This window comes from Danio aesculapii, chromosome 3 (genome assembly GCF_903798145.1).
Source record: "Danio aesculapii chromosome 3, fDanAes4.1, whole genome shotgun sequence".
NCBI classification, from domain to species: domain Eukaryota; kingdom Metazoa; phylum Chordata; class Actinopteri; order Cypriniformes; family Danionidae; genus Danio; species Danio aesculapii.
In genome coordinates, this window is record NC_079437.1 from 44267513 (window position 1) to 44293899 (window position 26387).

At 37.0% G+C, this 26387-nt stretch overlaps 1 protein-coding gene across 3 annotated transcripts in view; it reads left to right on the top strand.

Annotated features, from left to right (window-relative positions):
* The window catches only part of trip10a (thyroid hormone receptor interactor 10a), a 68054-nt gene extending 60246 nt beyond the window's left edge, over positions 1-7808 (top strand). For all 3 annotated transcript variants that reach the window (XM_056454086.1, XM_056454087.1, XM_056454089.1), the window contains 4 exons: positions 872-1004; positions 1084-1172; positions 4660-4811; positions 6550-7808. In XM_056454086.1, the coding sequence (XP_056310061.1) occupies positions 872-1004; positions 1084-1172; positions 4660-4811; positions 6550-6701 (526 nt within the window). In that variant the 3' untranslated portion in view covers positions 6702-7808. The remainder of the gene's footprint in view (positions 1-871; positions 1005-1083; positions 1173-4659; positions 4812-6549) is intronic.
* The last annotated feature ends 18579 nt before the right edge of the window (positions 7809-26387 follow it).

Consider the following 26387-nt stretch of genomic DNA (forward strand, 5'->3'; position numbering starts at 1 on the left):
TGTTAAATGCAAATAAAATGTGCCTGTTTATACGCATACACGCAAAGCAATATGGGTAATTTTTGCTTTTCTTAGAAAAAGGTCTATATGTAAAATCAATGTTTACTTGTGAATGTACCAAAAATCTAAATGTTTTAACATTAAATGCCTCTTTTGCACAAAATATTACACAATATTGTTTCTGTTTTATGTAAATTAGTTGTATATTCAGTCTTAGGTTGTTTGTAGTTAACTGTTTATAATAAATGTATAGTTAGAGTACTGCTCCAATATGTATACAATAGGTTTAAAAACAGCTCTTGGGTCCATTGTTGGGTTCATATTTATGATTGTTTATTTATGTAACACCATGGTCATGCAATACACACATTTTGCTCCATTTTGAATGACAATAAAGCTACATAAATGACAATAAAACTTAACTCATATATGCAAATCCAATGTTATTTCATGTAAAACAATGTAGATGGTACAGAAGGAATCTGAACATATGACATAATATTTGTCAAGGCTGGCCAAAATCTGCAGGAAATCGGAGGTAAAAAAACAGTCTTATAAAATTTTTTCCATTAAATTCAGCGATCGCAGAATGCCAAAATTTTGAAGGAGCTGCTCAACACAACAGCTTTATATTTTCCTGTTCACTATAGGTCATAGATATTCAACTTTTTAGTCTGGGAATTTTAGATTTGGCTTCGAGTGGGAACTCCTTCTCCAGGTGAACCGCTCTGGCCTTTTATTTACTAAACCCTCCAGTTCTCTGAGGATTGGTTGTGTTGAGTCCTACGAGTAAACCATATTGGTTTGTTCTCTGTCTTTGCCATCAACCTCTGTCTGTATCTTAAATAAACATATTTCTCTCTCCATGCAGCGAGGCTCTGGGTAAGATGAAGGATGTGTATGAGAAAAACCCTCAGATGGGAGATCCTGCCAGTTTGGCTCCTCAGATCGGTCAGACGGCACAGAACATGGACCGGCTGAGAGGAGAGCTCAACAAATACGAGGTTTCAGTTTACTACTCGCTTTAAAGCTTTGTAGTCTTTGGGAAGACTTTCTCAACAAATCAAAATGTATTTGTTTTAGTCGTGGCTGGCAGAAGCAGGAGGACGAGGAGACTCCATACGATACTCCACTCACTCGATCAACAACAATGGAGCTCACAACACAAACAGGTCAGTTCGACAGCAACTGTTTACATGATTTTATTATAGTGTGAATCAGTTGCAAAAGGGGTTTACGTGTTTGATGTTGATATGTTCTCGTATACATTACAAGCAGGTTTCCAATAAACTCTTATGTTCTGTGAATGTGGTAAAAATTTTCCTACTTTTACTCTCTTGTGTGAATGACAGATAAACAATTCATTTATTGTACTTCTCCACAGTAATTTAATAAACTCATTGTCAGTCGTGTTGTTGACAACAGCACACAAGCACATTGAATTGCTAAATCCAGTGCACGAGGTTATGAGTTCACAGTGAATTGATAAAAAATAAATTAAGGAAAATTTCATACATAATAGATTACAGAACTGGAGCTGACAAACTTTAGGAGGTTTAAATGTCAATCCACTGCTTGTTTTGCGTGTCGACTAATTTCATTAGCCCACATATTTAAGTTTGTTTTGGAATAGGTTTTTATTATGATAATTCTTAATAATATGATTAGTAAAATACTTATCAATAACTTGTAATGTATTTATACTTGTATTATTTGTTTTCTAAAATGTCTAAAAATGTATTTACATGCATAAATACAAGTATAAATACATGTTATACTTAGTTTTTAGTTTTTATGTATATAAATAGTTTTTATGTATATAAATGTGTTTTTAGAAATTTGTGTATATAATGTACTTTAATAAACTGTATACAGTGTATCTGGAAAGTATTCATAGTGCTTCACTTTTTCCATTTTTTATGTTACAGCCTTATTCCAAAGTGGATTAAGTTCATTTATTTCCTCAACATTCTACACACAATACCCCAAAATGACAATGTGAAAAAATGATTTTTTGAAATTGTTGCAAATTTATTAAAAATAAAAAACCTGAAAGATCACGTGTACATCAGTATTCACAGCCTTTGCTCAATACTTTGTTGATGCATCTTTGGCAGCAATTACAGCCTCAAGTCTATTTGAATATGATGTCACAAGCTTGGCACACCTGTCTTTGGGAATTTTTGCCCATTCCTCTTTGCAGTATCTCTCAAGCTCAGGTTGGATTGGAAGTGATGGTGTACAGCCATTTTCAGATCTCTCCAGAGATGTTCAATAGGATTTAGGTGTGGGCTTTGGCTGGGCCACTCAAAGACATTCATCGAGTTGTCGTGAAGCCACTCCATTGATATTTTGGGTCAAGAGCACTCTGAAACTTTTCATTCAGGATGTCTCTGTACATTGCTGCATTAATCTTTCCCTCTATCCTGACTAGTCTCCCAGTTCCTGCTGCTGAAAAACATCTCCACAACATGATGGTGCCTCCACCATGCTTCACTGTAGGGATGGTATTAGCCTGGTGATGAGCGGTGCCTGGTTTTCTCCAAACGTAACGCCTGGCATTCACTCCAAAGAGTTCAGTTTTAGTCTCATCTGACAAGAGAATTGTATTTGTTATGGTCTGAGAGTCCTTCAGTTGCCTTTTGGAAAATTCCAGGCGGGGAGTGGCTTCAGATGGTCCTTCTGTAAGGTTCTCCTCTCTCCACAGAAGAACGCTAGAGATCAGTTATTGATTACCTTCCTGACTAAGGCCCTTCTTCCCCGATCACTCAACTTAGATGGCCGGCCAGCTCTAGAAAGAGTCCTGGTGGTTCCAAACATCTTCCACTCACAGATGATGGAGGCCACTGTGCTCATTGGAACTTTCAGAGCAGCAGAAATCTTTCTGTAACCTTCCCCAGCCTTGTGCCTCAAGACAATCCTGTCTCGGAGGTCTACAGACAATTCCTTTGTCTTCATGCTTGGTTTGTGCTTTGACATGCACTGTCAACCCTGGGACCTTTTATAGACAGGTGTATGCCTTTTTAAATCATGACCAATCAGCTGAATTTACCACAGATGAACTCCAATTAAGCTGCTGAAAACAAGAATGATCAGTGGAAACGGAATGAAACTGAGCTCAATTTAGAGCTTCAAGCCAAAGACTGAGAATACTTATGTACATGTGATATTCAGTAATAACAGCACTCGTACAGCATCCTCACCCGTCTGTATTACTCCACCCAAAGCAGATCAATAAACTCACTATAGTTTGAAAATTATTGTAGCTGTTGGACAACATAATGTACTTTTGAGGCTTTTTTAGGCCTTAATGTTGTTGTTTAGATTACATCTATGGAGTTTAGTTATGAGGATAGTGCCTATTTTAAATATTTAGCATTTCGGAGAAACAGCGCATCGGCATCGTTAACCTGTCATACTGAGCAGAGCAAAGACAGTTGACATTTCACCACAAGATGGTAACGGAGGTCGCATAATAAGCCTTTAGAGGAGAAAAACTCTGCATAATTCCAAACGACAGCTGATCAAAACATTTTAAAACAGATAAATGACATTCTATATGATTCTCTCTATTTTGTATGTTGTAGCGCTGTATGTAAACCATAGTAATTGTAGTTTATTGAGTGTGAGATGGGACTCCGATGTCAGGAATGTATGTATTTTGTGTTGGCCACCTTTTGTATAACCCAGAGTTAATTTTTCCTTGCCCATTTGTTTGTTTCTAATGTGTCTCCTGTGTTTGTTACTGCAGACTAGATCAGTAAACAGAAAGACGAAATGCCCGCATGTGTTTAGAATTCTTTTTCTTATCGCAAACACAACAGTAATCTGGCGTTGGCTTTTTCAGGGTTAATTATTGTGACTGGGAAATCTCTGTAGACTGATGGCATTTCATGCTGTTCAGCCTTATAATCTTAAAATGTCAGCAAAATCCCCTGTTTTATTATCATTTTAGACCTCACGCTAGAGAATCATTTAAATACTAGCTCTAAAGTGACATTTGTGAAGTAGCAACAGTTTCTGCTGTTCTGACGTCAGCTGGAGATGTGAAGGAATGGCAGAAGAAAGTAGTTCCTCATACTAAAGGGTTTTTAGACTCTCCATGTTTGATTTTATTTTTTATATACACGATTGTGCCATCAAACTGTTGTATAAATGCAATATCACACTCGTAGCTGTACTCTATGGCTGTATATCTTCACTGATGGGACACTAAGGCACACCTCCAACTAGTGGCAATATACAGCCATATTGCACTGCTACGAGTGTGATATTGTGTTTATACAACAGTTCGAAGGCATAATCATATATATAGTATCTATCTCTCTATCTCTAATATTTTTTTTTTAAAGTATGTGCATTTCTTCTTAAATATGACAAAAAAAAAAATTCTGTCATTATGGCAAAATATGTTGGAACAGCAGTTATGAGTTATGCTTTATGTTTATGTATGCTTTCCTTAAAAAATCAAGCTTTTTAATGTTTGTACAAAATAATCACTTCTTTATCTGGTCTTTCATTTGTTCAAATTACTTCTAACTGGATCGCAGAAATAGAAAGAATTGAGATATAAAGCACATGTTGCTTTTTCATTCGAGTGTCTAGAAACCGTAAAGTTTGTTTAATCCGGCAATGAAAAACTGTTTACTCTTTACACAGTCATGATGGTTCCTGTACACTCTTCAGTCCTGGAGCTCTGTCAGATGAAACAGACCCTTCACAGGCCATCTACACGGAGTTTGATGATGAATTTGAGGAAGAGGAGCTCGCCACACCTATCGGTCAATGCACAGCTCTCTACAACTTCCCAGGTATCATTATTAAGTCAAGTCAAGTGTCAGTCTTCTATATGTTAGGACCAGTGTTGGAAAGAGTACTGTAAAAAAAATCATGCTTAAGTAAAAGTACCAGTTCTTACCAAAAATGTAGTTAAACTAGTACTTTATTAGTAAAAAATGGAAATTAAATTAAACATACAAATTATTAATTATAATAATTCACTTTATTTGTAAATGGCGCCTTTCTAGACACCCAACATCGCCTTACAATACATACATACATACACTGTACATACATACATACACATATACACATATACACACATATACACATATATATACACACATATATATATATATATATATATATATACACCTGTCAGTATAACAGAGTATACATTTTGCTGTATATTTATAGATACACTTATAGAGTATGTTTGATTATAACTAAACTATATGCAGATTAAAATTTCATTATGAGCACAGCCTTTAAAAGAAGTGTGACTAAAAGGTGCATATGGTTTTCATGTGCTTGAAGTTGGAGTTTATACAGCTTCGCACATAATGTACAGTTAAAGTCAAAACTACTAGCCCTCCTGAATTATTACCCCCCACCCCCCAAAGTGTAAATATTGACAGCAAATTTTGATTTAGACTTTTGACTAAAATTCAATTTTAGCTTTAGTCTTATTTTAGACTTCTGAATCATTTTAGTCGACTAAATTTCATACGATTTTTGTAGACTAAATCTACTCTAGGATTAGCTGACGAAAATATATTTGGTTTAATTTAAGTGTAACTCATGTAAATATTGCATACATTTTATGTTTACAAAATATTCCAATTTAAAATCAAATACAAGTCTTATTAAAATATGGATATAGCTTTTTTGCCCAATTTCTGTTTAACAGAACGATTTTTTTAAGATTTTCAAAATTGCTAAGCATAATACTTTTTATAACTAATTTTAAATAATTACTTTCTAATAACTGATTTATTTTACCTTTGCTATGATGACAGTACATAATATTTGACTAGATATTTTTCAAGAGACTCGTATTCAGCTTAAAGTAACATTTAAAGGCTTAACTAGGTTAGATTAATTAGGCAAGCTAGGGTAATTAGGCAAATCATTGTATAAACCATTCTGAGGGATGTAAACGAAAACAATGGTCCCTGTATTATGGCTCACAATGCGTATTGATAAGGTAACTTATCAACAATATTAAAAAAACAACAACATTCATTTATTTGACAGAACTAAATCTGTCAACTCACTACTAAGTCTTTGTAACTATAACATGATGTTTTAACATCACATACCACATCTTTATAAATACATAAACGCTCAACTAATTAAACTTAAAAATCAGTGTATAATGTGATCTGAACAAAAACAATGGTCCCAACGTAATTCCTGTTTTACATTTTTCATTTCTATAGCTTCCGAGAATCCAAAAAGAGCCACATATTGATAAATAATGCGATGATAGCTAAGTTAAATGACATGACCACATTGAAATGGTCTATAATGAAGGTAAAAATATAGCTTAAAGGGGCTAATAATAATGATCTCAAAATGGTTTTAAAAAAAATTAAAAACTGCTTTTATTCTAGCCAAAATAAAACAAATAAGACTCTCTCCAGAAGAAAAAATATCATAGGAAATACTGTGAAAAATTTCTTGCTCTAATAAACAATTACCAGGAGGGCTATTAATCATATCAACCCCATCTCACATTCACCTCCACATCTTCCCATGCGTCCTCAGGCTCCAGTGAGGGAACCATATCCATGCAAGAAGGAGAGGTGCTGGCTGTCGTGGAGGAGGACAAGGGCGATGGATGGACACGGGTGCGTAGAAACAATGGGGATGAAGGCTACATCCCAACTTCCTACGCCACCATCATGGTTAACAAATGACCCAGCGTACTATATACCAAACACTAGGAATAGCTCCAGATCATCAGTCATTATGTCCAAACATGGCTCCTTTGAGAAGATATAAGGGGGGACAATCACTGCACAAAACTGCCAATACACTCCTCTCTATGGATGAATGAGCATCTCAGGGTGTCTATTATGAGAGTAAATGAGGTAGAGACGGTTGGAATAATTGTTCTGCTTATTAATACAACGCAGCAGGGGCGCCATGTACTCCACAGACACATCAGTTGCTGTGGTGGCTCTGCGTGACCGCTTCGATATATCGGGATGTTTTGTCTGATGTGTTCACCACTAAGATCTTCCATCTGCAACTCGATGATGTGATTCTGGGTCTGGAGCAAGAAGCGAAACTATCTCCGCTGGCAGAAATCCAGCAGCGTTTGAACTTGAAGTATCTGCTTTGATGATCTGAGTGGCCTAAAATTACATTTTTACTGCAGTAAGTGTTGAATATGCTTTTTTATAAGTGTGCGGTAACATGAAAGCCACGTCAATAAGACTTCTTAACATTTTCTGTGTATAGAAAATATTGAGCGCCCAAGTTATGCTAAGTAGCTCTTTTTTTTTCCTCAAGTTGACATACTCAGCAATACAAAATGATGACAATCAGATAAAAAAGCCACACTTTTCAACTCTAAAACTATGTACTGCAATTAATAGTTTGTTGAAATTTAAATAATATAATTTATTGAGTAAATAAGTGCTTGTATATTAAATAAACATGTATGTAAGATGTATCTGCACACTTTTGCTATTTCCAATAGGTCCACAACAATGCAGAGCGTGTTCGAGATGGTGAAAAACTATTTTAGGCTACTTATAAATATGTGGAATAATATATTTTAGATGTTACAACACCACTATGGTCTTATTAGCTTTTTATTCTTGACGAATAAAGATTGTATAGTTAAGGATAGATTTTTAAACTCTGTGTTCAGCATTTGTTTTGTTTATCTTTTGATCGAATCCAAAGCAGAACTGTTGAATGTCTGGCTAAGTCGAGGTGCCTTCAAATGTTGTATGTACCATATTCAGAATACACTATTTTATTGTCTTCATAAATGTCAAGCACATTTCCAAATTCATGTGATTTTGTGTTGTTTCTTTGGGTCAACTCTTAACTGAAAAAGAGCATTAGATGGGACTTAATTGCTTTTCAATGCAGATACCTATATAATGCAAAATTTCAAATATATAAAAGGTCACATGATCATAATAATATTGGGTCAATTTTATATTGATAGATAGATATAGATAGATTTTTTCCAATGTTGAACTGCATCCCAATCATCACAAATACTGCAGAAGACCTGCTGGAACCCATATGGTTCCAAGATTCTCACAGTTTGGTGAAGGAAAAATCAAGTTTGGAGTTGTATTCATTATGGTGCATGCGGGAGATTTGCAGAATTGATGGCAACATCAACAGCCTGAGGTATCAAGACATTTGTGCTGCCCATTACATTACAAACCACAGGAGATTGCAAATTCTTCAGCAGGATAGCGCTCCTTCTCATACTTCAGACATACTTTCCACATCAAAGTTCCTGAAAGCAAAGAAGGTCATGGTGCTCCAGGATTGGCCAGCCCAGTCACCAGATTTCAACATTATTGAGCATGTATGGGATAAGAGGCAGTTAAGATGAATCCAAAGAATCTTAATGAACTCTGGGTATCCTGCAAGAACGCTTTCTTTGTCATTCCAGATGACGTATTAATAAAGTTATTTGAGTCATTGCAGAGATGTATGGATGCAGTCCTCCAAGCTCATGGGAGTCATACAAAATATAAATTCTTTCTCCACTGCACCATGGCTTTATATTCTATACTGTACATTATTTCTGTTAAGTGACAACACTTTTGTTTAGAGCAAAGTCAGACCGTACTGTCCTAATTAAATAATTAAAAATCAAGGCATGATCATGTTTTATTTTGGTAAAATATGCGTAATCTAGAGGCCTTTGCCTTACATATAAGCCACTTCTGATATCAAATGATCCACTAAAAGTCAAGTTTTAAATTGCTGTTCCTAAAACTTTTGTCAGGAAACGTAGATGTATATAGAATTTTTTTTTCGCACCTTTCAAGTGCCTCCTGCTGGCCATAGTAGGTTACACTTTGTTACATTTTATTTGTTCAAACTGGTAGCTCTGGATAATAGGATTTCGTTTGTTTGACATATTCAAATACTGTTGACAAGAGACATCTTTATACTTATATTAACATTTATGAACCGAGCAAGTAAACAATTTTTAGTCTGAAAACTAACATGAGGGAAAACGTGTGCCTCAATTAGTATTTGGAATGGATTTGTTATAGAATCCCACATGAAATAATATGCAGAAGGAACTTGTTTAATATAGTTTCTTACTTTCAGGAATCTAAAAAAAAATCTGACTTGTTAAGGGAAAAGTGTGACCTTATCTGTTCAAAAGAAGCAAATACATTTTCCATAAACAAATCTTTTAAGGAGTTGATCACTTGGACCAAATCCTAAATGAGCTATCCTGCATTGAATGCAAAAAAGGTGATTGTGGGCAATAGGACTTAAAAGAGATTGCTTTTTGAAACCAAATGTTTTCCTAAACTGTGTCCAATGAATGTTTTACTACTGCGCTATCAACCACAGAAATTGGATGAAGATTGCCATTAAAGGACACCTATGATGAAAATCATCTTTTGTAAGCTGTAAGTGTGTGTAGGTATAGTGTGTCTACAATCATATTGGGGTGACATAAAGACAATAAATCTTTTTTTTTATTCCTGATGTTAAAATAGGATCCAAATCCCTCCCATTTTGAGGCCGACCACAACATGACGTAATTGATTGACAGCCGTGTGTTAACATGTCTCCGTAGTAATGCGTATAATCATATCAACAAGACAGGATGTGCACAAAGCAACTGGAATTAAAAGATCTGTTCAGCACTCTGTGATCATCAGTCATCATCAAATGTGATTAAGAATGAGTTTTACAGGTATAAAATGTTTTTAAAACAGCGCATGTTTGTAATGCATCACACCGATTTTACCCTCTTTACTTCATCAACACAGACACATGTCAATACAATTATAGTAGAAGATGCTTCCATCCCGGTTTGTGGATGTTAAATCAGGTTTATTTTGTATATTAACATAACGGATATCCATACAGCAGTGGATATTAACCTGTATCCTGTCACATTTGCAGTGCAAAAACAGTGAAAAGTTAAACGCGTGCTGTGTGTGTGCGTGCGTGAACTTGTAACGACATTGTGTGTGACATCCTTGCAAATCCACAATAAATACATCAAATAATCATTGGGAAAGTTCTTACTGTAGTATCATTAACAAACGTTACGTGACATCTGCTTCCTTCATGTCTGTCACGGTGCTGTTTATCTGACTCAGCCGAGGCGTAGATTGAGGCACACTCGGACAGGCACAAGGGAACGGTCGGCGGAGAAAACTAGCATTGAAGGCACAGGCAAAAAAAAAAAAAAAAAAACAGCTACATTGTGTTCAGGGCAGAAATTTCCAACATTCTTAAAGGTGTAATAAATAATTTGATGCGTGTTTTGACCTGAAACTTTACAGACACATTCTTGAGACACAAAAGACTTATCTTAAATCTTGAAAAAGGGGTAAAATAGGTGCCCTTTAATGCTGGAAGATTCCATGTCCACCCGTGCTGGTTTAATAGGTAGGAGATGATAATGAAACCAATACAGGGTGTTTCGTGAGTTAGCTGACCAATAGTGAAATTTAAATTAGGCAAAAACATACCATCATCTTGTCGAGACCGTTGGAAGAAATAATTTCCTTAAGCGTGGAACCTTAGCATTCCAAATGTAATCAGAGATAAGAGTCCAAAGATTAAAAAAAATAAAAAATTATATGGGGATAGTAACTTATATAGTAAATACTGCATTTGTTTTGAACCATACCATTGACAAACAACTACAGAGATATAAACAAATGACCCAATACTGTGATTTTCTACAATTATAAGGGGTATACTATAACAGCGGTGCCCAAACTCTGTCCTGAAGGGCTGGTGTCCTGCATATTTTAGCTGTAACCCCAGTTAAACACACCTAAACCAGCTAATCAAGCTATTTCTATACTAGAAACTTGAAGATGAAGCTAAACTATACAGGACACCAGCCCTCCAGGAGCGAGTTTGGGCACCGCTGTACTTTACCACAATGTGCCAATGCCCTGCTAAAAAAAACAGCATACGCTGGTAAGGTATGTTTTGATGCTGGTATACTGGTCCTGCTGGTTTCAATGCTGGTTTTGCTGGTCTTGCTGGTCAGGTCTAGCATTACTTTAGTACCTAAAGTATTGGAGTTTATCAGTTCACTACAGTTAATAGCTTACTAAATGCTGGAGCATTCATTAGCAAAGTGTTGTAAATACTATTATGTATGAAGTATAATACACGTATTTATGATTCAGTAGAATGTACTGCCACAAACATTATTTTACAAATAAATTAGCCTAATCGTGTACAATAGCTTGAATCATATATTGTAATTTGAATTCGAAGTCTGTCTGTGTTAATGTCGCATTATTACTGCACACACATTCAAAAGTTATGATATAATAAACTTTATTACAGCCATGCAGATGAATAAATCTTGACCACAGGTAAAATCCCGACCTCTCGTGGCTCATTATTTATGTAATGTTTCCGACAGGTGGCAGTATTGCCCAACAAATCTAAACTGGACGGAGAACAGTGCATTTATAAGGGTTTTTAAATGACATTTGTGTTGAATGCAGACCAAACAGACATGCCTTCAAGAAGCAGAGTAAAATCAGCAAATGCTGAAAATGGCTGACAACCTATAAGCGTGATGTTTTGACAGACGTGCAAATGTGAATGGTGAGAGGAGGACAGCTGCCAAATATCAAATACCCACAGATCGTTAATGCACAAATCTATATTTGGCAGCACTGAGTGTATTTTTGTACTGTGAAGCCGCTGAACCCTTGATATTAGTATTCTTGAAGAACTCTCTTCGATTTTCTTCTCCTTATGAAGGACTTGATTTCTCCAGCTGTTCTCTCGCTTTCACTCTACAGCAGAAAATTCGATAGTTATTGAGAGACTCATTGCGAAATAATACGGCTTAAATTCTTTATTATTCTTTAATATTCCATTAAAAACACGTCACACGGTAACTAAATACCCAAAACCAAGATATGTTTGCCAAGTCGACGAATCTGTGAGGGAGATAAAAATAATTTCAGTTGTTGAATCAATGAGCTTCTTCCACTCACTGAGCATCAATGCTTGTCTAGAGGGCGCCAGATCTTTACATTTGCGACGAACTAGTAAAATTTCTCCCCCAAAAAACTTCTAAATGCTTTGAGATCTTCTGACTTTTTGTACTGTGCAGTTACGTACATTTTAGTCTGTGAGATGAAATATTGCACAAACATCATTTTCATTCCTCAAAAGTATATCAAATATGGACCTATATCTAAGCTATATTTAGTTTTATATTGTAAAGATGCTCTTGCTAGTACCCACTGTAACAGCGTCTGATAGAAAAATAAATAATTTTAAGCTATGTTTACTTAAAATATTCAAAAATGGAAAAGTTCTCTCCTTTCCATTTAAGGAAAAGTTTTGTGTACAAATAAAAATCATTAAAATGCTGTATTAAAGATGTAGTAGGTGATCTGCCAAAATGCTATCAGTTAGCATAATATCTTTGAAACACAGTCCCTCCCCTACCGTCCAAAGCCAATGCGCACATTAAATATGACAGTAGACAACCCACTACATCATGTCATTAGCCAGTTAGAAAACATTATATACAGTTGAAGTAAGAATTATCACCCCCCCCACTCCTGAATTACTAGCCCTCTGTTTATTTTTCCCCCCCAATTTCTGTTTAAGATTTTTTTTCAACACATTTCTAAACATAATAGTTTTAATAACTCACCTCTAATAACTGATTTATTTTATTTTTGTCATGATGACAGTAATTCATACTTTACTAGCTATTTTTCAAGACACCTCTATACAGCATAAAGTGACATTTAAAGGCTTAACTGGGTTAATTAGGTTAACTAGGCAGGTTAGGGTAATTAGGCAAGTTATTGTATAACAATGGTTTGTTCTGTAGAAGATTAAAAAAAATAGCTTAAAGGGGCTAATAATTGACCTTAAAATGTTTTATTTTTTTAATTGAAAACTGCTTTTATTCTAGCCGAAATAAAAGACTTTCTTCTGAAGAAAACATATTATCAGACATACTGTAAAAATTTCCTTGCTCTGTTAAACATCATTCGGGAAATATTTAAATAAATAAAATTTAAAAATCTAAGGGAGGCTAATAATTCTGACTTCAACTGTAATACTATAATTCCTATAATTATAGTACTACTATAATACTATAAAAAAAACAAAACTGTATTATATCTAGCAAGCAAAACTTGTCATAATGTGCAATATTTCATGTATGCAAGGATCGCTGATCTCACTCTCTCATGCACTTTGTACTAAAGCGACTACTGTATGCTTAGTGATCGAACGGCAGTGTGCAGGAATTACACTTATTACTAAGCCATACTTACATGTTATTTTAGAACAACACTTCCGTCCTCCTGAATATTGATGCAGGATTTTAAAAAGTTGATTCAGCATTTGTTTTTACTGCTGTCACTCTCTCGTGTGCAGGTGAAAGCAGAGTGCATGCATGCAGAAATGGTTTATTTGCTTGAACTGGGTGCATATAAATACATTCAGATCATTCACTTTAATCATTACTATTGGAATGTGAAGAGACTTTCAACCAGCACAACAAAAAATGTTTCTGAAGACAATCACCTACTGCACCTTTAAGTATGACAGGCCATTAGTTGGCAATGTCACTTTGTAACTAAAACACTGTGTACCTGCACACAGTTTCTTATTGCACTAGAACACAAATACAATAAGGCAAAATTGAACTAACAACATTTACCTACATTTACAGAACAGAGAACAAATAATAATCCTATCAATAAGATAATAATAAAAATAAATAACATTAAAAACAAAGAATTGACACACAAACACAGACAAAAAAAAATACACTACAGGGTGTTCTGTTCATTTTTTTTTCTTCAATAAACTAAACAGTCTTCTTCCTAATTTTGGTTTTACCAACTTTAAAGATTTACGGTATAACCAACATTCCATTTGAACAACCAAAAACAGTGGTTTTATTTAAAGCACTTGCATTTATTAATATGATATTTCTCCAAAAATTTGAATATTATTCAATACAAATTGTATATTAACATCTTTCACTAAAAAAACAAAAAAATATATATATATAATTTTTAGAAAATTGAGAAAACAACTTGAGAGAATCTTTTAGCCACTTCAATGAATGAGACCAGGAGATTCTGCTATAAAAACAGTCAAAAAATAAATGTGCAGTGGTTTCAATGTCACATATACAGTTTTGTATCCACCATATTTTTTAGTTGTCGAGTACATCACCATTCGTTTATTCATTCATCAGGGGTTGCCACAGTGGAATGAACCACCAACTTATCCAGAATATGTTTTACACAGTGAAGTACATCACCATTTTCTTAAGATTTCTCTGTTTTGTTTTCAAAAATGTACAACATTTAAAGTACAACAAAGATGCTGTAATGTAATTTACAGCAGTTCCTTCATGGCTTACTTACTTCTGTCAAACACAAAAGAATTGACAGTAAATGTTATGTCACTATAACAAATGCACTTACATGCTGTATTTCCAACTGTTATGACCACCAGCGATATAGCGGCTTCACTAAAGAACTACAAATCTGCCAGTATATAGACTACAAGTCCTGTCATGCAACACTCACACACCTGCTCCAAGGGTCCATTGATTACACTCACACAGCTGAAGCTGCTCAAAAACTGATTAGTTGAACTATTTATCCAGCACACAAACATTACTGAGTCTTGTTGTACAGTATTGTAAACATTACGACACAGTTTCCTTGCTGTGTTTTTGACCCTTGCTTTGTTTGTTTGTTTATTTATTTCTGTCTGCCTTTTGACCATCTGCCTGTGTATTCGACTACGACTCTGGATTTGCACACATACATCTGTTTGCTTCTGATTGTGATGATTGCTTGCCTGACCATTCTCAGTAAACCTGTGTTTGGATCCGCACTCCTTTGTCCAGTGTCCACTTCACATTACGCCAACACAATCTCACGACAATTTGTAACTTTTTGATTTAGTGGCTTATTCGTATGAATTCTAGATAAACTTATAAATCTGCCAATTAAATGTAATGCCCATTTAATTACATATAATTAAATGTAATGCCCATTATGTAATGTAAATGAAAGACAAAAAAGCATAAAATATTTGTATTTTTTTATTTGAATATGCTGTCATGTAAACAGACACTTAATTCAGAAACTTCTATTCTAGCCATATGTGTCATATTTCTTCTTGATACCTCCATTTTGACTGCTTCTCAACATCTGATGTATTATAAAACAAATTGATGTTTTATAAGAGTAGAATTATCAAGAATAGGGAAAATTTTCAATTTAGACACAGAGCTCAGCAAAAGTGAACCAGGGATTTGCGACATCTTAAAAATTGTCTTGTCATCCTTTGTTCAGGTTTTGCATAAAATGTAAGCTGCACAGACACTTGATCACATGTTTGGGCTTTTCATTTGCTAAAGTAAAACTTTTAGTGATGAAGCTAAATTACTTTTTTTATTCATTTATTTGCCCCAGCAGCGAGAGAGAGAGAGAGAGAGAATAAATAAAATCAACAGGATAGTGTGTCTGACCACAAATGAGGAGGAAAAGAGCATTGTTAATCTGTTATTGAATACCAAGGTTATAAAATACAAAATATTCGGTGTAATTTGCCAATTTTAATAATAAGCTTTGCTAGTTTTATGTGTTATAGTGAAATTGTACTGTTAAAATGATCCATTGCTGTGCTTTGGGATAGAAACATGCAGACAGTTTGGAACAGATATGTAAATTAAAACACAGTGAAAGTCTGAGCTCTCGATAGCAGCCTTACCTTTTGCTCCATTTCTTTATTCCCTTGGGTCCACACAGCCCTGAGGATTTAAAAAAAAATCACGTCTCATTATCTCCTCAAAACATGACATTTGATAGACGGTTATAAATGCTGTCTGTACCTAGCTTGCTTCCCATTTTAAGAAGACAGTGTTAAACTTTCTAGCTTCTCTCGGTAGTGAATTAGCACCCTTGAATACAACAGTGGTTACTTCAATTAGAGCTAATTGCATGTCTTTTGCAATTAACCCAATTATCTGGGCCGTTCCTCTTTTACGTCTCTTACAATATGTCAGAGCACATACTTAATTGGAATTTGTCTCCACTTTGTAGTCTTGAAAAGAAAGATAATGGGTGGTCTATTCAATAAAGCAGCTGTTGTTACTGTGCTGAAATAAAAACCCATGTTCAGTAAGGCTAAATAGGTTGGGGGACTACAGTTTTTCCCTTTCATCTGCTATGAACAGACATGTACCACATACTTAAAGGGATAGTTCTCCCTAAAATGAAAAAGAAAAATTATTTGTGCACCTTCAACTTTCAATTCTAATGCTATCGAACACAAAAGAAGATATTTTGGTGAATAATGGAAACCTGTTACCATTGACTTCCATGGTTTATTTTATCATGGAAGAAAATGGCTGTACCAACATTCTTCAAAAATACACTCATTTGTGTTCAACAATAAAAATAAACTAACTTTTTGGAACAAGTGGAAGGTCAGTAATTGTTAATTTCATCACTATAACATACAGGCTGTATTTCCAACACAGTCTCATGCCAATTCGTAACTTTTTAGAACTTGTATTCGTACAATCTCATTCGTACAATTTAGTACACAATTTACAATTTAGGGGTGAGTTTGGGCGCCACACCTGATTTTTAAAATTATACATTTTCGTAAGATTGAACTCGTACAAATTCATACGAATTAGCCACTTAACTGACAAAACGTAAAATGGTGACATTTCCTCGTGTGATCAGGCTGGTATTTCTACCAACATAGGCTCATTCTGAAAATGTAGCCCTGTATACATTTCTGGAGATTGCGAATTATGTAGCTAGCAGTATGTATGCTCCATTTCGTCTTTAAAACGAACGCTACAGGGCGACATGATGCCGTTCCTTTTTGCGCTTACCAGCTGACCACTTGCGTCTATATGGTCCGCTGTTACCACTTAGCTTGCCATGTACGTTGGTGGACTTGAGACGCAAACAGTTCCGGTGAAGAATATTTCCAGAAAGCGGGTAAGACAAAAACAAAAGCAAAATAACAAAATAAACCAAAAAGGAACAAGGTGAGAATGTGGTAAAATCTGAAAATGTGGTAAAAATAGGCAAGGGCTTTTCTTTTTCTGGATTGCTTTTTAAAACTGTCGGTTAGATTTAGGGAAGTGGGTGGGTGGGTCAATCGGTGCTTTTGAAAACACTATTGGTTGGGTTTAGGGAAGGAGGAAGGTGGTTAAGTTGATTGGTCAATCAGTCAGTCGACAGCGGCCTCTGGTAGATTTACGTGAGAAGAGTAGGTGCAAATGGCACTCACGAGAGAGATGGGACGTATTTGGGACGTATTTGGCACTCTCCAGAAATGTATATAGCGGTATGTTTTCAGAATGAGCCTGGGTTGATTTCTACATACCCCAAATAAAAATATTTAAAGGGTCACGAAACACCAAAACACATTTTTGCTGTTGACAGTCATATATGTGTCCTACACTGCTAAAAACACTATTGGGACTCATATATTTCCTAACTACATCAGAACAGCAGAGTCACTTGCTGTCTTCAAGAAACGACTAAAAACGCAACTGTTTAGTCTCCACTTTCCTTCCTAATCTGCAACTGCATCTCTGGCTATACCACTAACTGTGCCCTCTCTCTCTCTCTCTCTCTCTCTCTCTCTCTTAAAAAAAAAAACTTACTAATTAGTAAAAATTACTAATGCTTTGCTTCTTAGACTTTACACACCTGAAACTTGTCTATAGCACTTGTTCACTGCTGCTCTTATAGTTGTGTAAATTGCTTCCTTGTCCTCATTTGTAAGTCGCTTTGGATAAAAGCGTCTGCTAAATGACTAAATGTAAATGTAAATTTCACTAAAAAGTAAAAATTGGTTGTTTTTGCGTTATTTCAAGCAAATTCGTACTTACGGTTTGAAACGAATTTCAGCGTGTATTCCAGCGTGTAGACTGGACGTCTGTACCTGGGAGTATCTTGTGACGTCTCTGAGTGTGCTGCATTCATTCATGAGTAAGACTTAGTTTAAACCAATCAACGCGCTCTATTGGGTATGCGGTGCAACTTCATTAATATGAATGATAGCTTCGAAGAGCTTTTACCAGTTACAGTGTTCAGATGGCAGAGAGATGCCCCGTTGTGTTGCCAAAACAAACCTGCAGTGTTGCTTTTATAATTTGCTGAGGTGAAGGTTTTGTTTTCATTTTCCTGCTATGAGAGCACAGCTGGACTCACGTGTGGATTACAGTGTACGCGACGTGCGACAGAAATACGTGTCTGAGGAACATTTTTTTACCCGGAAAGCTTTTCTCATCTTGAAATGGTGAAATCGGGATTTGCTGCTCATCTCCTTTTAATAAAATCGCGGCTCCAGTTGGTGTGGATTGTCCTACAGATCTGGTAAGCGATCAGTGGTCTTTGTTTGTTTATTCAGCGGCAAAATTAGTTAGTATCGTCAGTACTCTTTCAGTGTTTAAAGACGGACCTTAGTCAAATGATTTCTAAGATAATAAAGTTTACGTTAATATCACTACAATATTATTGTTGTAAAATGGGTGGGCTTTTAAGGGGCGGGGCTGCAGTTTGGTGTGTGTGTGTGAAGCGGAGAGGGAAAGAGAGAAAAGAGGTGCGCGATTATTTTCGCAATGAGACTGTTTTGAGTGCTGTTTCCTCTTTGGTGACTGATTTAGTTGTACCACATGGAGAATAATAAATAATTGGACCAAGTTACATGTGTCTCGTTCATTCACCGGCTGCAACGAAAAGAGAAGGGAGTTAACCCCGAAACTAATATTCTTTGGCCCTGGAGTAATAAGTGAATCTCCCCTGCTATCTCTAACACCACAAAGAGACAGAGCAGGAAAGGTTAACATTATGGACTGAAAAATCAGCTGTAAATGCTGCTCTCCAAATGTAAATATGTAAGCACCACAATCAAACTATTTCCATCGTGTAGGATTTTCGACGCATTTTGTGACAGGAATAACACACCCGGCTTTCTGACGCTAACTACCGAGTGCATCTAAGTTACCGAGAAATTCAGAGGGTTTTTTTTCTCTTATTTGACATGCGGTAACAAACATTGCATGAAAAATACACACTTAGAGCAGTTCCTCAAATCAAATATCTTGTTTGTCACAAGGGGCATGAATGAAATTCCTGAATGAAAGAGCCGAACTGCAGTTAAAGTCCACCATTTAATAATTTGTCAAATAATTTGATTACTTATGTCCATGTAAACACAGTCACTGTCTTTCTGCTCTGCGTCTGTGTGTTTGTTTTGCCTCTGTGAAAATCTGCGAGTGCCCAAACCGACACAAATTTTTACAGATCTTCCCTCTTTCTCTCCTCCGACACTCCCCCCTAAACAGAGCTGGACACGCCCACTTTCCTGACTTTTTCCAAGGTAGAGGTGTGAAAAAACCCTGCTGAAACAGGGGGGTTTCATGGCCAATTAATATATAAATGTTAAACAGCATATAAATATAAAATATTAATAGCAATTAAAATATTTAATATATAATACTTGTACACTGATTTGTACAATATGTGGCATTTTATCATGTTAATTTGACAAAATTATTAGAAAAAAATGAGTTATCATTATTGCACAGATTGTTTTAATTTTCACTAAATTGATTGTAATTTCAGAGCCATCACGGTGGTGCAGTGGGTAGCACGATCGCTTCACAGCAAGGTCACTGGTTTGAGCCTCGGCTGGGTCAGTTGGCATTTCTGTTTGGAGTTTGCATGTTCGCGTGGGCATAGGTGAATTGGCTAAGCTGTGTATGGATGTTTGCCAGTGATGGGTTACAGCTGGAAGAGCATCCACTGCGTAAAACATATGCTGGATAAGTTGGCGGTTCATTCCGCTGTGGTGACCCCAGATTAATAAAGGGACTAAGCTGAAAAGAAAAAAAGGTAATTTCACATTAGTGCCGATTTCCTGGTCCAAACCTGAGGTCCAATTGCCTAATCCAAACCCAAGTTTAATTGATTCCCTTTCTACTACAATCATTGTATTGTGTTCACATAGTATGTATGTTCCAAACAGCATATATCCCCCTCTGAAGGGCAGATAAGAATGTAAGCAATCATGGCCGCCATTTTGAAGTGTCGTTCCAAATTGAAGTGCTCAAAACTGGTCACTCTGAAGGGCCATTTGCATTGAAGATTCAACCGATGTACATTTCAGGCTTCCATGATTCTCAGCACAAGGAACCAGGCTCATCCCTATGCCCTAATCTCTTTGAAGTTGTCACTCGGGCAAATCCTTCAAAGGGATTAAGGCAGTGGTTTTCAACCATGTTCCCAGAGCCTCCAACACTGCATGTTTTGCATATCTCCTTAGTCAAGCACACCTGATTCAACTCCTTAGCCAATTAGCAGAGATTTCAGGAGTTGAAATTGTTGTGTGAGAAAAAGGAGATGTGAAATGTGCAGACCGGAGATGGGGGGTGCTCCAGGAACGTGATTGAGGACCGCTGGATTTGGGCATAGCGATGAGCTCTTCCAAATGGAACGCAGTGAGTGATTTTTGGTTCTGAACTGCAGTATGTTTGCCAGTTTGCGTCATGTTTGTCTCTGTTGCCTGGTAAGACTGTGCAGAAGATGACAAAATAAAAAGATGCTCGCCTCTATTTTGTACTTTGGGCTTTGACTGTTTTTGTTGTTTCCAAAGCAGCAACACAAAACAGCATTCATCTGTATTGAATGCGCTGCGGTGGTTTAAAAAAAAGTGTTCCTCAAGCAGAAATGAGATTCTGTCTGCTTGAGTCATACAGTAAATGTGAGTGAGTGAACATTAATACACAGATTGACCAATTCATTCGTCAATACCAACTAATTTTTTATGATTTTATTATGACTGTGTTTAGATCAGAAGCCAACGTATGGGAGTTTGTATGAATCATAATCCAGGCCATCCTTTTTTTAGCCTATTAGAGTATGGCTAGTCAGTGTACACACTAGTTCGTAAAAAAAGTGTTCACATCATTCAAATGAACAACCTGCCACCAAATGTGTGATAAAACCTCTGTATTATGGCAGAGATAGTTGAGTTATTAAAAATGCTGTATGCATACAAAGTTAATTTGTTATTTAAAGCAAGATATAATGTATATAATGTGTAAACCTGAAGTGGAGACCAACTGCTAGTGTGAAAGCTTCTAATTAAGCAGACAATTTTTAATACATTTAATTATATCAAATTACAATAAATATAAATTAGATCATTGTACACAAGAAATAAAAAATATTATTATATTAAAACAGAACAGGGAACTAAGGCTACAATTCACACAGGTTCACCAAAATTGGGCAATAGAAGATTGGAAAAACGTTGCCTGGTCTGATGAGTCTCGATTTCTGCTGCAACATTTGAATCAGAATTTGGCATCAACAACATGAAAGTATGGATATTTCCAACACAATCTCACGTCAATTCGTAACTTTTTGATTTAGTGGCTAATTCGTACAATCTAATTCGTACAATTTAGTACGATTTGTGATTTGCCAATGACGGTTGGGTTTAGGGGTGGGGTTAGGTGCCACGCCTCCTTTTTAAAATCGTACAATTTCGTACAACTGAACTCGTACGAATTCGTACGAATTAGCCACTAAACTGTCAAAACGTAAAATACTTACGTTTTCTCATGAGATCAGGCTGATCTATCCTGTCTTGTATTAACGGTTCAGGTGTAATGATGGTGGGGGATATTTTCTTGGCACACTATGGGCCCATTAGTACCAATTAAGCATTGTTTCAACACCACAACCTGTGCCTACCTGAGTATTTACCACAGTGTACCCATCTTCTGATGGCTATTTCAAGCAAGGCCTTCACAGTCACCAGATATCAATAATTATGAGCACCTTTGGGATGTGGTGAAACCGGAGATTAGCATAAGGATGTGCAGCCGACAAATCTGCAGCAACTGCGTGATGCTATCATGCCAATATGGACCATAATCTCTGTGAAATATTTCCAATACCTTGTTGAATCTATGCCCAGAAGGATTAAGGCAGTTCTGAAGGCAAAAGGGAGTATGACCTGGTAGGTGTACCTAATAAAGTGGCCGGTGTGTGTGTATTTCTACTCTATTTTACAGCACCCCCAGAAAATATTCTAGGACTTTAGAGCACTTCTAGGAAATATTTGCTTTATTTCAATCTCAGTATCTGCTTAAGTGACGAGATTTGCTGTTCTCTTTCAAACATTCGCTCGGTATCTCACTATGGGAAACGCCTCAGGCGTGACAGACTGTGGAAGCACCAATTACACCACGTCCGTCCGAGGACGGACAAATCACAGCTCGCGATTAGGAGCCCACCCTCTCCTTTATAATCCGCTGTGATTCCTCGAATCGGCATTCTAGCACTCTTCCTCGTGAAGACTTTCCTTAAGCACCCAGGCTGCGCTGCTCTGTTCACAAACGTACCGTCAAGGCTAACGTTGCCGAACGCAGCTCAGTCATCTGAATCTGTCGTGGGTTCTTTGCTCGTTACGGAGTATTTTTTACTGCTTTTACTAGCAGCAACTGATATAGCTAACGCGTTAAGGCGAGCTAACTCTGACTTTGACTCACCATGTCTAAAGTCACAGTGGAGAAGGGGAAGGAGGCCTCTTCGCGCTCCTGTCCGTCAGCGTGCGGATTTATGATCTCGGGCAGGGATTCACATCCGATGTGCATCGCATGTATGGGTGCGAAGCATGCCCAGGCCTCGTTGGCGAACACCGAAAGCTGCAAGGAGAGCCCTGGCCGCTCCCAATGTGACGGGACTTGCTGTCACAAGCGGGGGCACAGATATTTCACCCTCACCCAGAACAAATCAACCTTTGGGTCTGGCCCGTGAAGGGTTAAATCTAAATGCTCTCGGGCTTCCACGGGAGGTCATAAGCACTATCCAGAGCGCTAGGGCTCCTTCAACGCGCTCACTGTACGACCTGAAATGGCGTGTGTTTGAGGACTGGTGCACTAGTGAAGGGCTTATCCCCTTCCAGTGCTCAGTGAGAGATATTCTCTGCTTTTTGCAAAGCTTACTGGATAATGGGAGAGCGTTCTCTACCATTAAAGTTTACCTGGCCGCTATTTCCGCTTGCCATGTAGGGTTCGATGGGGTTTCAGTGGGACGGCACCCCCTTATATGCCGTTTTATGAAAGGAGTGAAGCGCAGGAGACCAGCGGTGAAACGGCTGGTCCCGTCATGGGATCTGTCTCTCGTTCTGGACGCTTTAACTCGAGCCCCATTCGAACCTCTGGAGGATATTCCTATTAAGCTCATATCACTGAAGACGGCCTTACTACTCCCTCTAGTCTCAGCTAAGCGAGTGAGCGAGCTGCATGCTTTGTCGGTGCATCAAGCGTGCATGGATTTTAGCCGGGATGATGACAGGGTTAAACTGCTACCAAACCCGGCATTCGTTCCCAAGGTCAGTGATTCTGCTTATAACTGTTCTGCTATTGAGTTGCATGCCTTTCACCCCCCTCCGCATTTGTCAGCGGAGGAGAGTAAGTTACACACTTTGTGTCCCGTACGGGCATTACGCCTCTACGTGAACAGGACGCGATCGTTTAGGAGAAGCGATCAGTTATTTGTGTCATGGGCCACTCGCCGTAAGGGTGAGGCTGTTTCATCTCAACGGCTCTCGCACTGGATAGTGGAGGCGATCGAACTGGCCTATACATCTAGGGGTCTTCGTTCCCCAGAGGGTTTAAGAGCTCATTCTTCAAGAGGTATCGCTACCTCATGGGCTTTGTTCAGAGGGATTTCGGTAAGAGATATTTGTAAAGCGGCAAGTTGGTCTTCCCCGCATACATTTATCAGGTTTTACCGCCTTGACGTCACCGCGCCTTCATTGGCTCACGCGGTTTTTAATGTGTGTCCCTTATAAGCTTGAAAGGTTGTCTTTCTACCGATTCTGTCCGGGGCTTCGGAAAGCATGCGTTACGGGAGTGGTATATATCATTCCCATAGTGAGATACCGAGCGAATGTTTGAAAGAGAACGCTAGGTTACTTGCGTAACCCCGGTTCTCTGAGAACAGAGCGAGGTATCTCACCAGACTTCCCTTCACGCATTACACTCGGGAAGAACGTGCTTCGAATTCCGATCCGGGGAATCACAGCGGATTATAAAGGAGAGGGTGGGCTCCTAATCGCGAGCTGTGATTTGTCCGTCCTCGGACGGACGTGGTGTAATTGGTGCTTCCACAGTCTGTCACGCCTGAGGCGTTTCCCATAGTGAGATACCTCGCTCTGTTCTCAGAGAACCGGGGTTACGCAAGTAACCTAGCGGTAATACTGTAAAACATAATGCAATTGTCAGTCATGGTGTTGCTGTAGTCAGATGCGAATTCCAGGCACGTCATTGGCTAAAGGACGGCGCGAAAAAAATGACGCATCAAACAATGGCGGGAGTTTTAAAGTTTAAAAAGAGCTGTTATTTTTGCATATTTGTTTTTAGGCGATGCCAGGACACACTTCACCTTCAAAACGGTTTGTGTTCATATGCACTCACATCACACTTTAATGGAAAGCATCCGTTTTTACAGCTTGACATGAAATTAAAAACTTGTTTGTGTGTTTTTTGTTGTCACCTTGTCCTGTGCTTTCATTGTGTATCTTTTGTTTGCTCCTCAGGCGATGTACTACCTCATTTGTATGCTTTGACATTGCTCTCAAAAACACATTAAAGGTCAGTTTTTCCATAACACTGTGCCAACCTGGCCGGAACAGATAGGTCTCTGGTAAAGAAGGGGTTTCTGGGGAACAAGCTCTTCACATAGACACACCGCTTCACCATTGAAACCATCACTCTTTCACTGGCGAGAGCAAGACCAGCACTTTATAAAAGGAAATACATAAAACATTAGCCGTACTATTCTAGATTATTCTGTGCTCAGCAAAAAAAAAAAAAAAAAAAAAACACACAACAACTGATTTGATTTTATCATTCTTCAAGATGCTCCACACACAAATAATTTCTTCTTCCATCTTTCTTCCATCATCTAGGTTTGAAGTGAAAACATTAGACTAAACAATGAATTTAATACTATCTAAATGAAAACGCCACTGTACAACAAAATATATGAATTAACAATTGTGCATACCACATGATTCAGGGGAATTTCATGGTGGTACATGTTTTGAATTGAAAACTTGATGAAGCATTTGATGAAGTTTTAACTCTGCTCCTCAACATTTTTAGAAACAATATATATTTGAAACTATTGCACAAGATATACAACATTAATAACAGTCATGTGAATTTTACTTCTTTCTAAAATAGTGATGTTTAACAGAGCAATGTTAAAAAAACATCACATTTCTCACATTATTTCCTGTAACAGTTGAAGTCAGAATTTTTAGCCCCCCTTTGATTTTTTTTCTTTTTTAAATATATCCCCAAATTATGTTTAACAGAGCAAGGAAATTTTCACAGTATGTCTGATAGTATTATTGCTTTATTTCGGCTAGAATATAAGCAGTTTTGAATTTTTAAAAAATCATTTCTAGGTCAATATTATTAGCCCAATTTTTTTCGATGGTCTACAGAACAAACCATCATTATACAATAACTTGCCTAATTACCCTAACCTGCCTAGTTAACCTAATTAACCTAGTTAAGCCTTTAAATGTCACTTTAAGCTGTATAGAAGTGTCTTGAAAAATATCTAGTCAAATATTATTGACTGTCATCATGGCAAAGATATATATATCTGACTCACATCTTTTTGTTTGGTTGGAATAAAATACACAAAAAACTAAACCTAAGGGCAATTTTATTACCTCCTTTAAGACATTTATTTTTGATTGGCTACAGAACAAACCACTGTTGTGTCTAATCGCTTGCCTAATTTGTATATCTTGCCTAATTAAAATAATTAAGATCTTTAAACCTTTAAATTGCACATTAAGTGGAATAGTAGTAACAAAAACAAAAAAAGTAATAATTAAAACTATTATGTTTAAAAATGTGTTAGAAAAATTCTGTTAAACATCACTCGAAAAGTATTTGAAAAAGAACTCAAATTTCACAGCATAATTTTGTCTTCAATTGTGTGTGTGTCTTTGTGTATATGTGAGTATGTATAAATATTTATATTATATTATATTATATTATATTATATTATATTATATTATATTATTCATTCATTCATTTTTCTTTAGCTTAGTCCTTTTATTCATCAGGGGTCACCACAGTGGAATGAACCGCCAACTTATCCAGCATATGTTTTACACAGTGGATGTCCTTCCAGCTGCAACCCAGTACTGGGAAACATCCTGCATGTGTACGCCTTTTCCACTGTTACCAGTTTGTCCTGTTGAATGCCACGACAGGGTTTGAGTTCAATTCAATTCAATTCACCTTTATTTGTATAGCA